The sequence below is a fragment of the Ascaphus truei genome, chromosome 1 (assembly GCF_040206685.1).
Source record: "Ascaphus truei isolate aAscTru1 chromosome 1, aAscTru1.hap1, whole genome shotgun sequence".
Taxonomy (NCBI): domain Eukaryota; kingdom Metazoa; phylum Chordata; class Amphibia; order Anura; family Ascaphidae; genus Ascaphus; species Ascaphus truei.
Window position 1 is genome coordinate 358709195 of NC_134483.1, and position 15312 is coordinate 358724506.

General features: G+C 40.2%; 1 protein-coding gene across 4 annotated transcripts in view; it reads right to left on the bottom strand.

Annotated features, from left to right (window-relative positions):
* The window catches only part of PDLIM5 (PDZ and LIM domain 5), a 133341-nt gene that overhangs the window by 1889 nt on the left and 116140 nt on the right, over positions 1-15312 (bottom strand). The window contains exons 6-9 of one of the 4 annotated variants that reach the window (XM_075609826.1): positions 6465-6637; positions 4545-4581; positions 1168-1197; positions 1-73 (exon numbers count right to left, since the gene is read on the bottom strand). The exon at positions 1-73 is cut by the window's left edge and continues 162 nt beyond it. In XM_075609826.1, the coding sequence (XP_075465941.1) occupies positions 1-73; positions 1168-1197; positions 4545-4581; positions 6465-6637 (313 nt within the window). Of the gene's footprint in view, positions 74-1167; positions 1198-2569; positions 4018-4544; positions 4582-6464; positions 6638-7580; positions 7599-15312 lie in introns of those variants that run through there. The other 3 variants (XM_075609858.1, XM_075609837.1, XM_075609847.1) reach the window with 3 other exon arrangements.

Genomic DNA, 15312 nt, shown 5'->3' on the forward strand with positions numbered 1-15312 from the left:
AGCTATTGAGTCTTTTCTTGTATTTTCAGGGAAATCCTGACCTTCAGTTTCATTAGGAAGACCTGCAGATGTGCTTGAATAATATTTTAGAGAGTTGGACTATATTAGAATATAAATTGGCTGGAAAGGGGATTATCACCTTATACATAATGACCATTCAGCTCAAAATTCCAAGCAGATCAGACAGTATCCAGTGTCGATAATTCACTAGGTCTGAGACCAGCATGAATTTAGGGATTAGTTTTGCTTCAAGCTTGTAACTCAACTAGACCAAAACCAATTAAACATCAGGGCATCTAAAGCTGGCTGAGATTTGTACATCATTGATGTAGCTTTTAAACATACTTCTTTTTTTTTTTTTTTAAATGCAACCCTATTAGATATCATGTGTACAGCATTTCTGTGCAGAAAAAAAAAATCAAAGAAATTGCTTTTGATGGTGAATCAGGTCGCATTTTAAAACAGAGTAAACGATGCAGTCCCAACTTCAAAAACAGGATTGTTTTAACAGCTGTACACCATTTCTTCGGTTTAACCTTATCCCACATATTTCTACACTTCATGTTTGTTAGGTTATATGCAAGAGTAAAACAATGTTTTGTTCACTACATAAATGTAAGCAATTGATATCATTTAGTTAAATTAAAATATCTTTGCTTGATGCCTTATAGTAGAGTTTACTGCCTAACATTTATGATTCAGGAACATAAATGTCACTGTGAGCTCATATTAGCTTTAAATGTATGACTGCCAATTTAGACTAGTTCTATTTGTACAATATTAATGCAGAGCACTTCGTTTTAAGGTCATTTTAAAGCTGTTGGGTGTTCTATATTGTTAGAAATATAATTATAACACCTTATCATCATACAACATACGTATTTAGTAGAAAGCATTTAATTGCATTATCATTGTGTGATAATAGCAGCCTATATAGGAAGATAAATACATAGTATCAAAAGTTCAAAATGATTCCAAATAGGTTGGTGACAAGCAAATATCAAACAGGAAAAGTGCTACATATGAATTAATATTAATCTCATGACATTATTCAAGTATGTTTGCTACTGCACAGTAGGTGCAACTGTAACGTGTGCAAGTGCATATCCTTTTGTATTGTCCAGTCAAGTGATGGTTAATGTTAGATAGTGTTATCCAGAAAATTACCTGACGTCTCCATTTAAAATGTGCCTTTCCCTAAATATAAAAGATAATGAAATGTATGTTAAATCCAAATCTGCAGCTTGATCGTTCTTCTTTTACAGGATGTCCTTAAAGACTTTGCAGGGCATTCATTGACATCTGAAATCAGCACACACTGGTATATATGATGACCCCACAAAGGGAATCAGCTGAAATCCTGCTTCCTGAACCAACGAGGGTCCTGGTGCTAAGAATTGGGGTGTATATATATATATATATATATATATATATATATATATATATATATACACACATACATACATACATATACATATATACACACACACACACACACACACACACACACACACACACACACACACACACACATTTAAATATTTTGTTTTTATGGTGCCAACAAGAACCTTACAAATCTAACCAAACGCTGAGTGGGGAGTCACAAGTAGTGTATCAATGTGTGTGTGTTCAGCTTGGGTTTAGTCATCAACTTTATGACTCCAATTATGCGGTTGTAAGATGAAAGTAAAAGAAAGAAGTCAGGAAAATATTGGATAGACCTACGGTACTTGAAAAAGTGTGTTGTAGGGAACTTTGAAATGAATCTATGGTAGGGGAGAGTCTGACCGTGCCTGGTAGAGAAATCGAGAGCTGGGGTGCAGCGCGGGAGAAGTCTGGGATGTGGAGACGTAGATCATGAGTACAGGCAGTCCTCGTTTTACAATGCTTCATTTTACAACGAATGGCTTATCCAACAACTATGCAATGCATACCTATGTTCATTTTTACAACGCCAAAACGGCTTATCCAACGCTCTTACGACGCTTTGCAAAGTTGTTTATGTGTATATAATATATATATATATACACACTATATAATATATTATATTTTTATATTATATATATATACAGTGTCTATATAATACAGTATATGCACTATATAATTTATGTGTGTGCTGCATATCTTATTGTCTGCGTAAAATATTTTGTGCATTTTAGCATTAAAAATGCCTTCAGGAACTGAACCTTTCATTTAAACAGTGTTCCTATGGGAAAACGTGTTTCACTTTACAACGTTTCGCTATCCGACGCCATTTTGAGTAACGCATTGTGTCGGATAACCGAGGACTGCCTGTAGTGTGTAAACTGCGTGTGGGTACTTGAAATTAGGTAAGATGTTGAGAGGAGCAGCATTATGTAAAGCATTGTAGTTGAGCTAAAGGTCATATATACAGTATATAGATATAGCAGGCTTCATTATTCACTCTAGTTTTACACAGAGACATATTCTGACATATTATGCCAACATTGCCATGATTCCTATAGAAACGGTATAAAATCCTGAAATATAATGGGATACATGTTGTGCTGTACAGTATATGGTTTTCAACGATAAAACACAAAGAAAATAAATGTGCAGAACAGAAATTTTATTGATTGTTGCGAACAAATAAATATTAGTATGTTACCACCATCTATAGTACAATATATTACAGGATGATCTGCAAGTTCATTCTGAAAATATGAGCTTTATTAAAGCAGCAGTTTTATTAATAAAAGACAAATAGAGGAAGAGAGAAAACATCCTGTGGCTAAGGATCTAGAATAACGAATACTCCATTTGTACACTTCATGTGCTGTGTAAGTCTCTCAGCCGCAAAACTGGGGCAACAAAAACAGAGCAATTCGTGGAAAACTTTGCCCATCTCGAGCTAAAAGGCACCTTACAGGCAATTCACTTTAATGGGCCTTAGGGCGACTTTTGGCTTAACACTGCATAGTTGATATGGCGCCATATCTCCACATTGCAGCAATTCTGAGTCACGTTACATCTGTAGCTCTAACAGCAAAACCGGTCCATACAAACACAACCTCAGTGATTTCGATAGACCAGAAAAACTTCAAACTCTCCTTTCCAACTTTTACTCATTAAAGGTGCAATCTCTCCCCTCCCTCCCCCCTCCCCCCAAAAAAAGCTTTCACAAATAAAACACAGAAAGACAGTTCAAATCAAAAAATGTTCTGCTCTCTGTTATTATCACTTTAGAAATCCTCCCTAAAAGGGATGTAACATGCATTCAATCGATACACAGCAAAACAATGATTTCCTATGGTAGAAGACAGCAATCCGAATCCTGCAGTAGAAGGCTACAGCATGAACAACACTGAATCAGGGCAGGCAACATAAAGAGGCAATCTGATCTACTTCTTTATGTCACCTGTTTACTTACTTATTGTTGCTTTTTCAAGGCCCCCCAGAGCAGAACCACAATATTACGAGCTCTGGGAATCTCTGATATTTACATTATCACTTCCCAATATTTAAAGCATTGATATGGCGACATCACCAGTTTCTATTGGTTGCCCCCGATTACATTTCTTTGTAATATTGGGAGGGGAGATGTGTGCAGCGCGCAATAAAAACACTGTAGTTAAGCTCTGGTGCCTTCCAGATCAAAGTATGAAACAACAACAACAACAACTATATCATAGATTGCACCTTTAATTGTTCAGACCTTTCACTGGTTTTCTCCATCAACTTCTATCAGCATTAATGTAAACCTTATTCTCCTTAAATAAAACATTCCAGCAAACAATAGCCAGCAGAAGAAACGTTCCTCATCCTGTATCTTCACACGGCAGAAGAAAATGGTTTGAAAGCTAAAGAAACAAAACTGGTGTTTCTCTTGCCATTGACCAATAAAGTTGAAAAAGCAGTTAGGTAATAGAAAAAAAAAGAAAGATTTGTGACAAGTGTAGAGAGGATCACTGGACATTAAGAACACGGGCGGACACACCATGGTGCCAGTCACGTAATTTGGTATATTTTGGACTAATTTGCACAGGAACCTTTTCCCTACAGAGAGAGAAAGGATAGAAAAGACAAGAATTAAGAAAGAAAGAAAAAAATCAAAGTTTGAAATTTCAGGACAGGTTGCATTGTTACTGAATTTTTACCAGTTCACATGCACTGGTTTCTCATGCTGATTTTGTTCATGTCCTATATACTTGAACTCTAACTCATGCATGCTTTTAGCAAGAGGAAATATATGCTTCTGCATTAAATTAAATAAAAAAGATATATATTAAACCATAACCTTTTGATCAACAAGTATCTACAGGGCAAACAAACATAGCATGGATGGCAAGATAACAAAACCAACCCAGCATATGAGTTAGTGGCAGGATCACCATCAATCGTAACGTACTTTTGCCATACCTTATTGTAACCTACAATAAAATCATGCATTGTTTTATTAATTGAGATGGAGCTGTAAAATACTCATAAAATCCAGACAAAATGGAGTCACACAGAAAAACTACAGGCAATCAAGAAAGTATTTCCATAGAAAGCTGGCAGAATTTAGTATATAATAAACTTACTTAGTCTTTTTCTCGTTTTCAGGCTCTGGTTCGGTCACTGCAATAAAAAAATGTACTAGCATTAGCATTAAACTTGAGCGTATTTTTTAAAACACTAATTAATTGACATGGTCTGAATTGCTCCATCATATGGAGGAAGACAGCAGCAGAGGTTTATATGTTAGTTATGCACTAATTACCATCCACAAACCTAGTAATTTCAACCTAGTGGGCTAATCAAATGGTATTATCCTGTAGATGGTCAACAGTAGCTCCCTCACCGTAACATACAACCACAAGAATGGAACTAATGTCTCAGTCATTCGGCTCATTCTGTAAAGTGCAGCCACTTAAGCTTTGTGGTGATCTAGCAAATACATTGTACTCCATTAACTACGGACAAGACATCACTGGTATCTGTCAACTGTACCTATTCATAGAATACCTATTACCTTTTACTCTAATATGTATGGTGGCGTTTTCGGTCTCATTTTTACACAACATAAAGTTATTTGGGTCTTCCTTCCAGCTCAAAATGCCAAGCTAGCACAAGCAGACACCCCGGATGCAAGCAACCTCCACTAAACAGGTTGCAAGCCATCCTTGTAATTGATTAAAGGAACAATCTCTCCTAAGACCAAAGTGTACTAATTGCTGTAACACGTTGAAAGGAATAACATCTGGACGACTCATGTTTTTTTTTTGTTTTTTTTTAACCAAAATTCAACACCTATAAGTATTTTTAAATACTTTTTTTTTTAAGTTAATTTTTACTTTTTAAAAATGGTGAGCCGAGCCACTGAAGGGGTTTGTTTCCTACAGTTACTTTTTTTTTGTGTCCCTGATTTCAACAACTTCCCATGTCTCCCCCACCTCTTAAGTTTATTGGCTCTGAAAAGGACAGGTGGGCTAGGGGTAAAGAAAACGGTTGATTTGACAAACACTCCTCTCCATTCAAAGGCCCCTAACAAATGCAATGTGTAAAAAAATTCTAGAGAAACAAAAGAAGTCAAAGGTTTACTTTTACCTTTGTTAGATGTTTAACAAAGTCAATTAGATTGTTACATTGTTTGAAAATAAAACATTTTTTGGCCTGCTGTTTGGTCTTGGTTGTACATTGTACAAGTTAAAGCAGCAGTGCGCAATCTTTCCTGCTTTTGCCTCTCCTCTTGCTTTTGCCTCCCTGCTCGCGCCCCCCCTCTCTTACCTTCACTTCGGCTCCAAATGATGCCGCGGGGTCACGTGATGTCACGTTGCCATGCCACCGTGACGCCACGTGCCCGCTGCGTCATTTGACACTGCGTTGCCATGGCGACGCTTCGCCGAAGAGAAGGTAAGTGAAGATGCAGAGGCCTCACGCGATCCCCCGGCATTCATTTAAATACCTTGGGGGAAGAGCGCAAAACCCCTGCAACCGCCCACACACCCCCCGAGTAATATTGCACCCCCCCAGTTTGCGCACTGCTGAGTAGTTAAAGCAACAGTCCCCCATAATTAACCTCCTCCACTCCCCCCCCCCCCCCTATTTACAGGATCAGAGGTGAACCACGCTATATTCAGAAATAGGAAACCTGGTGAAGTTAACTTACAGGCTATTCTAAAGGGGATTTAAATGGCTCTCCAATAGGCAGCTGCAACCGATGATGTTGCAGCTATCTATTGGCCTGAGATTTGGCAGCCATTTTGTTTCCCTTGTAAGGATATTTAAATCCAGTAACATCCTCGGTAAGTATCTTGGATAAAAGGGTAGGTCACCGCAGCCGAAAATAGCACATTAAAAGAAAATGAGAAGGGGGGGGGGGCGTGTGGAGATTGCTATTTTAAGACCTAGATTAGTGCCACTTATGAACATTACAGCCCATTCCACATATTTAAGAGCAATAAATATCCTCCGTCTTGAAATTGTGAACATCTGGTTGAAATGTCTTCTTAATTACTCACTGTGTTCAGTGCCAGTCATCTGAGCAAGAATGCGGAAAGATCGTGACTGACTGGTTCCTGTGCGTGGGTGCCAGTCTTCAGTGTCGTCCATCATGCGCTTCTTGCTGGCGTCGCTGTGGGTGGGAGTGTGGTAAAACTCTGTGTTGCTATCCACAATATGTTTCCGGGGAGGGCTAAGTAAAATAATAAAGAAAAACATTTATTCCTATTGAATGTACAAAGTTCATTTAAAAAGAACTAAAAAAAAAAAAAAATTAACAAGGAAAACTATACAAACTATTTAAAGCACTAATATATATATATGTATATACACACACACACACACACACACACACACACACACACACACACACACACACACACACATATATATATTATATATATATATACACATATACACACATATATATACACACACATATATACATATACATATATATATATATATATATATATACACATACATATATATATATATATATATATATATATATATATATATATATATATATATATATATATATATTTGTTTTCACACCAACTAATAATAAAAAAAGACATGTCTGTGTACTTTTGAATCTTCTGAAGATATACCACACAATGCAGACGGTGACCACGTCTGTGCACACAAAAAAGGGTCTTCAAAACAGACACTAATGGGTGCTCTGCACAAAGTGACCAGAAGCAAAAGAATCCAGTGAAATGGAAAGTAAGTGCGCTCACCACAAACTGGCAAATGCTGCTCATTTATATGTACGCAGTTTACATTTACAGATTGCCAGTGCTGCACCTCCATGGATTACATATCCCGATGCGTTTCAAATTCTGCACTCACTGCAAACATACAGTGAAACCACATATCTGTTAGGGCCGATGCTGACAATCAGTGCTACGAGCCATTTCTCCTGATCCAGGAAGTCCGGATTTATATTTTTAGCCAAAGCAATACTTGTTTATTTCAAAGAATCCCACAACAGAGAGAAATAAATAAAAAAATAGGACTAATGTGATTTGAACTAACAAGCTAAATTTTATACCGCATTTATTTTGGGGGAAGGTTTCCCAGCCTTACAGATGTTGTACATGTACAGTCTGTACTGTATGCATAACAATTACCGTTTGGTTGGATTTTTCCTTTAGGCATGGAACAGGAAAGAAGCAGGAAAGGACAGGTGAAGAGGAAAAAGAAAAGGAGACAAAAATGAGCAAATCAAAGGAGACAGATTTTGCAATAGTGACAAGCTGAAAAGGGCACAATGCAATCAAGCTTCAAATGCAACAAATAATGGTGGCAATGCGTATACTTTTAAAACAAATTAAAAAAAAAGCATTTCAAGAAGCAGTCACTTTCTCTTTCTGTGAGGAAATGCAAAAACTCTACATACTGCATTCAACATCCTACTTTTTGACTTCTCGCAACAATTAAAACATGGAAATCAAATCACCAGTGATACAGCAAAGACAAAGATGGCAACGTTCGTTACTTTTTGGATACACAGTAATGTTGATCAGGTAAGCACAAATATTTGATGACATAGGGGGAAAGTCACTAAGCTCTGATAAGTGGTATCAGAGCTTGATATGCCACTCAAGACCATGGCAGGTTCCAAGCGACCAAGCTAGATACGTCTTTTTGGCGTTTAGGAAATCCCGGGCATTGGATGTTAGAAGTATGTCAGATACACTTCCTGGAAAAGGTGAGTTTGCAGGGAGTTTGTAAATGTCTAACTGCTGGGGGAGAGTCAGATGGGGTGTAGTCAGAATGTCAGAAAGAGGGATCAGCACAAGAGAAGTCTTGTATGTGGGAGCGAGAGGAGGCAATAAGACAGGAGGAATTGTGGATGTCATGACACAACGTAGAGACATTTAGGGATATATTTGGGTATGAGGTCTGAGATACAAGGGGGCCAGCATCGTTAACAGCTTTGTAAGTCAGAGATAGAGCTTGAAAATTTGATTCTAGCTGATGTGGGAAGCCAGTGTGGGGATTTACGTAGTGGAGCAGCAGAATTAAAGCAGCAGAAGTGAAGCAGTCAGGGAGGTAAAGTCTGGCAGCAGCACTTTGCTTGGATTGGAGTTGGGATAGGTGGACAAGTGGAATGCCAACTAGGTTGCAGTAGTTAAGGCAGGACAATAAGAGTGAGTGAATTAGGATTTTAGTTACACCATGAGTGAGAAAAGGGCATATATTCTGGTGATATTTTGAAGGTGGAGATAGCAGGACACTGTTAGGGACTGAATGCGAGGAATGAAGTAGAGATCAGAGTAAAAAAGGTTACATTTAGAGAGTGGGTTTGAGGTGTTGATGAGATTGTGGTGTTATTGATGGTGAGGGGGAGTTTGGGTGTAGGGGTGGAAGATGGGGAGAGATCAGGGGAGGAGAGGTGAATCTGGGTGTCATTGCTATAGAGATGATACTGAAAGCCAAAAGATTGTATTAGTTTGCCCAGAGCGGAGGTGTAGAGTGAGAGGAGAGCCAGAGCCTTATGGAAACCCAACAGACAGGGAGTGAAGAGGAGGAGACATCAGAGAAGGAAACACTGAAGGAATGGTTGTATATTGATATTGTATATTGTGTATTATTGATAGGACATAATCCAGGAGAAAACTGCACCATGAAGGCAGGGCCAGCTCGATGGTGGTTCCATCAGTGCTATTGCACCGAGCCCGCACTTAGAGGTCCCGCACTGTTATCCCCGACAGTTAAACTGATTGAGATGTCATGTCTGATAGACTTTATCTTGACTGTAAAGTAGGTGGTGAGGTCTCACACCACGAGGATAAAAAGAGGGTGTATGTGTAGTTGGATAGAGAAGGGAGTTAAAGGTGGCATTAGGAGTTGAGGGTTAGACAACAGAGTTTGTACAGTATGAGTGAAGAAAAGTTTGTTTGCTTGGTAAGGGAAAGAGCAGAGTTTGAGGACGAGTGTAAGAATTTCCAGTGTTTTAGAGCGAGATTTCCAGCAGTAATGTTCTGCAGTGCGTGAACACTTTTGGAGGTAGCGGGTAAAGGTTGTGTTTCATGGTTGTGATGACGTGCCTGGCAGTAGACGTTTTGTCTAAGGCTGATGAAAGTACACTGTCATATAGAGAGGTTGCAGGTCAGGCCAGCAAAAAGTAGAGATGGGGGAGAGAGGAGAGGTTGTAAAGATGTAGAAAATTGGAGGTGGTCTAGAGTATGTAGGTTTCTGTACTGTATGTGCATGTGTAAGTAGGTGTTATGGAGAGCGCAGAGGGTAGAGTGAGGTTAATGGTTAGGAAGTGATTGTAAGAGAGCGGGAAAGGGGAGTTAGAGAGAGAGCAGAAACAGGAAAAAGCTAAAGTAGGTTGCATCTCTCCTCTAATAAATCGTAAGGACACCTGGGTTGAGTCAATAAAACAGGAGAACGTGCATGGCTTCCTCATTCATTGGCTGTTATGGCCGGCATTCATTTTTGCTTTGAGTAAATCTCACATGAACAAGTAATATCCCTATTGTAAAATATTGGTGGGTTTACTCTTGCTAATTCTCTATGTTGCGGTAAAATTAAATACCATGTTTTAGGCAACTAACTTCATTAACTGATGTAGATGTCTACACTGATTGCCACAGAGCTGCTTGGAACAGCAAATCTGAATGAATCCTGCCTATTTCTGGCCACAAGATGGTGCTACACACAAAGGAAAATGTGATTTAAAGGTTTCAGGATTTCATTTGAAAACATAAATAAATAATTTAGATTCCATGTATTTATGCTTTAGTATAAAATATTTCAGATGCTTACGGAATTATAAGAATTATTGTTAATGATTGTTATTACAATTAGGGGAACATCACCATTATAGAATATACAATAATTGTGTTTTGCACCTTTATGGACACAAGATGGCACTTGCACCAAGTAAAACATAACAAGCATGCCGCATACGCTTCTTAGTAAATTAGGACTATTAGTACACTAGGAAAAAAACAGTTTCAGTGCCCTTTTGACATACCAAGTATGTCATAGGCCCAAGCAAATGCTCGTCTTCTAGGGGAGCTTGTGCTGACTGCTCCAGTGGAGCGGTGAGCCCAATCAGAAGGGAAGTTACCAGTATCCTTTCCTGTGTCTAGGGATCAGACAGGTCATGTGATCACTCCAGAATCACTCCAGAATCACTCCAATGATGCTGGGCCCCCAGAATTAAAAATGGAGCGTCCCAAGTAGCAGCCAGGTAAAAAAATAAAAAGCACAGAACGTTTAAGTACTCTTTCTTTCCAGTCGTTAGAAATGCTAAAATAAGCACCCCCCCTCCCCGCCTTCATCCCATTGACGTCTATGGGGAAAATGGCAGACATCTTCAAAGCAGTTCAAATAATAAACTTTTGACTGCAATCTCCAAGAAAAAAAAAAATACATTAAAAAGGCACAAAGAACTCTGTTACGTTGCTACATTTAATAAAAAAATATATATATATATACATATAAATAGATAAATACATAAAAAAGACTGCGTCTAAGCAAATAAGTGGGTTTACGTTTGTTGTATAAAAACACTGGATTCACAAAAACTTTACTTTATCCCAGTGAAAAATCATTACATTAACCTTCGGAGTGCCCTTATGGAGTACCTCGTACGTCACAGACCCTGGCACGCCAGAGGCTCTATTGACGTACCGAGCGCGTCATAACAAAAAAAAAAAAAGTCGGCATGATCGAAACAGAAGTACAGCCCCCCACTGCTTTCATCACCTGGGGGCGGTCGCGGTCACGCTGCTAAGGCAATCATATGGCCACAAATACCTAAGTCCAGTGGTACTCTGAACCTCCGGTACTGAAATGGTTAATTATATGCGGATTAGCCTACACATGCAATGCATCAAAAAAGTATTTCACTACACTTTTCTTTAAGCGAAAACATGTCATAAGATTTGTATTTTTTTTTAGCTGCTACTTTGAAGTTATTAAGCTTTTGGGTCTTTAAAATAGATAAAAAGCTATGTGCCAGTAATCATTAAAACATGCTGACTTTTCACAATGTCACGCCACAACAATTACTGAACACTGAACAGGATACTAACTTTATCACTGTTGTTACCTGGAGAGAGGGAAAAAAGACAATGTGAACTCTACATAAAAGTGCAATCCCAGAAGCTGCCTTTCGATTTACATTAAAAGGCCCTCGAGCTGTGATTCATGGAGATATATGTTCAGAAATAGAACGTACATTCTATTGGACAACTGTTATAAGTAGCATACTTTCTCCAAGTCTTGTATCCCGTATGGAAAAATATTTCTAGATACTAAAATATATATAATATATATTATCACGGTCACCACTCCCTTCCTCAGGAGTATGGCATCAATCTTTTTTTTATTAATAAAGCAAAAGCTTTCCCTTGGAGGTAGGCATTGTCAGTACATTTTTTTTTACCATAAGTAGAAACATGTTAAAATGAATATGATGTACATTTTATGCCAGAATTCGTCCCGAGCCAGGAAAATGAGATTGCAATTGGTTAAGCTGTCCAACTGTGATTCAAAGTCCAGAAGGTCTGAGGTAGGTGTGGTGCATGCATCTGTGGGCTCACTTACTAGTCTTTCACCTTGGCCCCCTTCTTACTCTACTGGATGTGGCCTTCACCAGTTTGTCTAGAAACAAAGGGCAGTTTGCCCACTACGAAAAACGATCACTTGTGATTTGATTCAGTACGTCTGATTGTAAAAGAACAGAAACAGAATGTGCCAGGAAATAGATTTTCTGAGGAAAAAAATTAACCCTTTCAACACTTCTCAAATTTATACCAATACTGTATTTTGAATACTTATTGATAATGTAAACTTTTAAGAAAACGTCATGTGGTCTGTATAGGGACACTAAACATCATTTTTTTTATGCTGTAACAGGTGTCTGTAATGCATCTGCCATACTTACATATAAAGTGATCTTCACGCAGAATTTAAATAAATAAAAATGTCATATTTAAAGGAGCAGAAAAAAATCCTATATATGTTCTTGTAAAAAAATCAGTTCTGTAGTATTAGATAATACTTGCTGCATTTTAGTTTTCCAACTCTTAATGCCATTTTTAATGAGTTTTAATGTACAGAGCATCCTTCCCTTTGGTTTCAATAGCAGGCCCTGACATGGCTGAACCCTGCCCTCTCACTGATTGATCACAGGAGGATGGATCGATCGGCAGCTTAGGTCATTCGTTTTCACTACAGGTAATCAAATGCTGCATATATTAACCCTCCTCCCCTAAAATGTTTAGGGGAAAAAAAAAAAAAAAAAAAAAAGAAATCAGCGAGGAATGCTTCTTTTTCACGCCCTGAAAGAATATATCACTTGTTGTAATTGAATTTCATTTTAGCAATGCTGCAGAAGTACTTATGCCAAACACAACATCAGACAGAATATAAATACACTGTCTAGAAAAGACTAATTGCTCTATTTAGCCCCCTATAGTGTTTCACTTCAAATACTTTTCCAATGTTGGATTTATCACACCTATCATAATCTTAAATATTTGCCAGGAAAACACAAGAGAGGAAGGGGAGAGAGAGAGGAAGGAGAGTGAGAGAGAGGAAGAAGAGAGAGAGAGTGAGAGAGAGGAAGGAGAGAGAGAGAGAGAGAGAGAGAGAGAGAGAGAGGAGAGAGAGAGAGAGAGAGAGAGAGAGAGAGAGAGAGAGAGAGAGAAAGGAGAGAGAGAGAGAGAGAGAGGAAGGAGAGAGAGAGGAGGGGAAGGATAGAGAGAGAGAGAGGGGGGGAGAAGAGAGAGAGAGAGGGGGGGGAAGGAGAGAGAGCGAGAGAGAGGGGGAAGGAGAGAGAGAGGGGGAAGGAGAGAGAGAGAGAGAGAAAGGAGAGAGAGAGGAAGGAGAGAGAAAGAGAGAGAGAGAGAGAGAGAGAGAGAGAGAGAGAGAGAGAGAGAGGAGAAGAGAGAGAGAGAGAGAGAGGAGAAGAGAGAGAGAGAGAGAGGAAGGAGAGGAGGGGGGTGGGTGGGAGAGGGAGAGAGAGAGAGAGGGGGAGAGGGAGGGAGAGAGAGAGAGAGAGAGAGGAAGGAGAGAGAGAGGAAGGAGAGAGAGGAAGGAGAGAGAGGGTAGAGAGGAAGGAGAGAGAGGGTAGAGAGAGGAAGGAGAGAGAGAGAGAGAGAGAGAGAGAGAGAGAGAGAGAGAGAGAGAGAGGGAGAGAGGAAGGAGAGAGAGAGGAAGGAGAGAGAGAGGAAGAGAGAGAGAGGAAGGAGAGAGAGGGTAGAGAGAGGTAGGAGAGAGGAAGGAGAGAGAGAGAGAGAGAGAGAGAGAGAGAGAGAGAGAGAGAGAGAGAGAGAGAGAGAGAGAGAGAGAGAGAGAGAGAGAGAGAGAGGAGGAGAGAGAGGAAGGAGAGAGAGAGAGGAAGGAGAGAGAGAGAGAGAGAGGAAGGAGAGAGAGAGGGAGAGGAAGGAGAGAGAGAGGGAGAGGAAGGAGAGAGGGAGAGGAAGGAGAGAGAGAGAGAGAGAGAGAGAGAGAGAGAGAGAGAGAAAGAGGAAGGAGAGAGAGAGAGGAAGGAGAGAGAGAGAGAGAGAGAGGAAGGAGAGAGAGATCAGTTTCTAAAGTGTTTTTTTTTTTAATGGTAACAATTCCTCACATGCTCTGTGTGTAGCTAGGAAAACATCTGTTACATAACAGAAGTGCCACATCTCCAGATATTCTGTGACACTTGCTAATTTGGAATCAGTCTCAATGATATTTGCATAAAGTCTTGTAGACTGGTAAAAATCAATACTTTTACATTTAAATGCCTTTTATTTATTTATTTTTTGCTTCAGACCGCCCAAATCCAACTGATTTTGATCCTTGGAGGTTGATATCTATGGAATATGAATAAAAAAAATCATGTTGGCCCAAACCAAGTTTTGCAAAGGCAAACATACTGTACATGTGTCAGTAGGTCACAGACCAGTGGTGTAGCTAGACATTGGCAGGCCCTCCGGGCAAAAAAATTTCAGGGCCCCATTAATATCAATACGCACTGACATTTTTTTCTCCCTCCCCCATCCCCTCACTGGTCCTCTCTCATCATCCCTCCCCCTCCTTCTCACCTCTCCTCCTTCTCACCTCTCCTCCTCGTTACCTCCCCCCTCCTCACCTCTCCCCCTCGCTCAGCTCCCTCCCCCTCCCCCTGTCGCCCCCTCCCCCTCCCCCTGTCGCCCCCTCCCCCCCTCCCCCTGTCGCCCCCCTCCCCCTTTCGCCCCCTCCCGCTCTCCCTTTCGCCCCCTCCCGCTCTCCCTGTCGCCCCCTCCCGCCCCCCTCCCGCTCTCCCTGTCGCCCCCTCAGCTCTCCCTCTCTGCTCTCCTCATCAGCTCTTGCTCTCCCCCCTCAGCTCTCTCTCTCTCCATGCCTACCTTTGGCGGGAGATGATCAAAGGAGCAGCCGGCAGAGGAGCTGTGGCAGCAGACACCGGAAGTAAGAAAGACTTCCGGGTCAGACTGCTAGAGGGCGCTCCGCCCCTGCCTTGCTGATTCCTCTACCGGCTTGCATTTCCTTTAACACCGGGGGCCCGCCGCCACATACCATCTCTCCCTCCTGTCTCTACAGAGGGGGGGGGGGAAGAGTGTGCCCCCCAAGAGCGTGGGCCCCGAGTCTTTTCCAGGGCTATAGCTACGCCCCTGGCACGGACTTTACATTGAATGTCTTATTATCATATACTATTATTAAGATAGATATGAAGAAAAAAGTGGGCACTGCAGGTTGTAGAAAGTGAGTCTGGTCTAAGTAAGATGAATAAAGTCCTTTATAGGGGCATATGAGCCAAAAAGATTAAAAACTGCACAAAGTATCCCCTGGCGCGTTTCCCGCCACTCTGGGCGCTTTCTCAAAGATATATTAACTATATGTATACTCATCTGTATA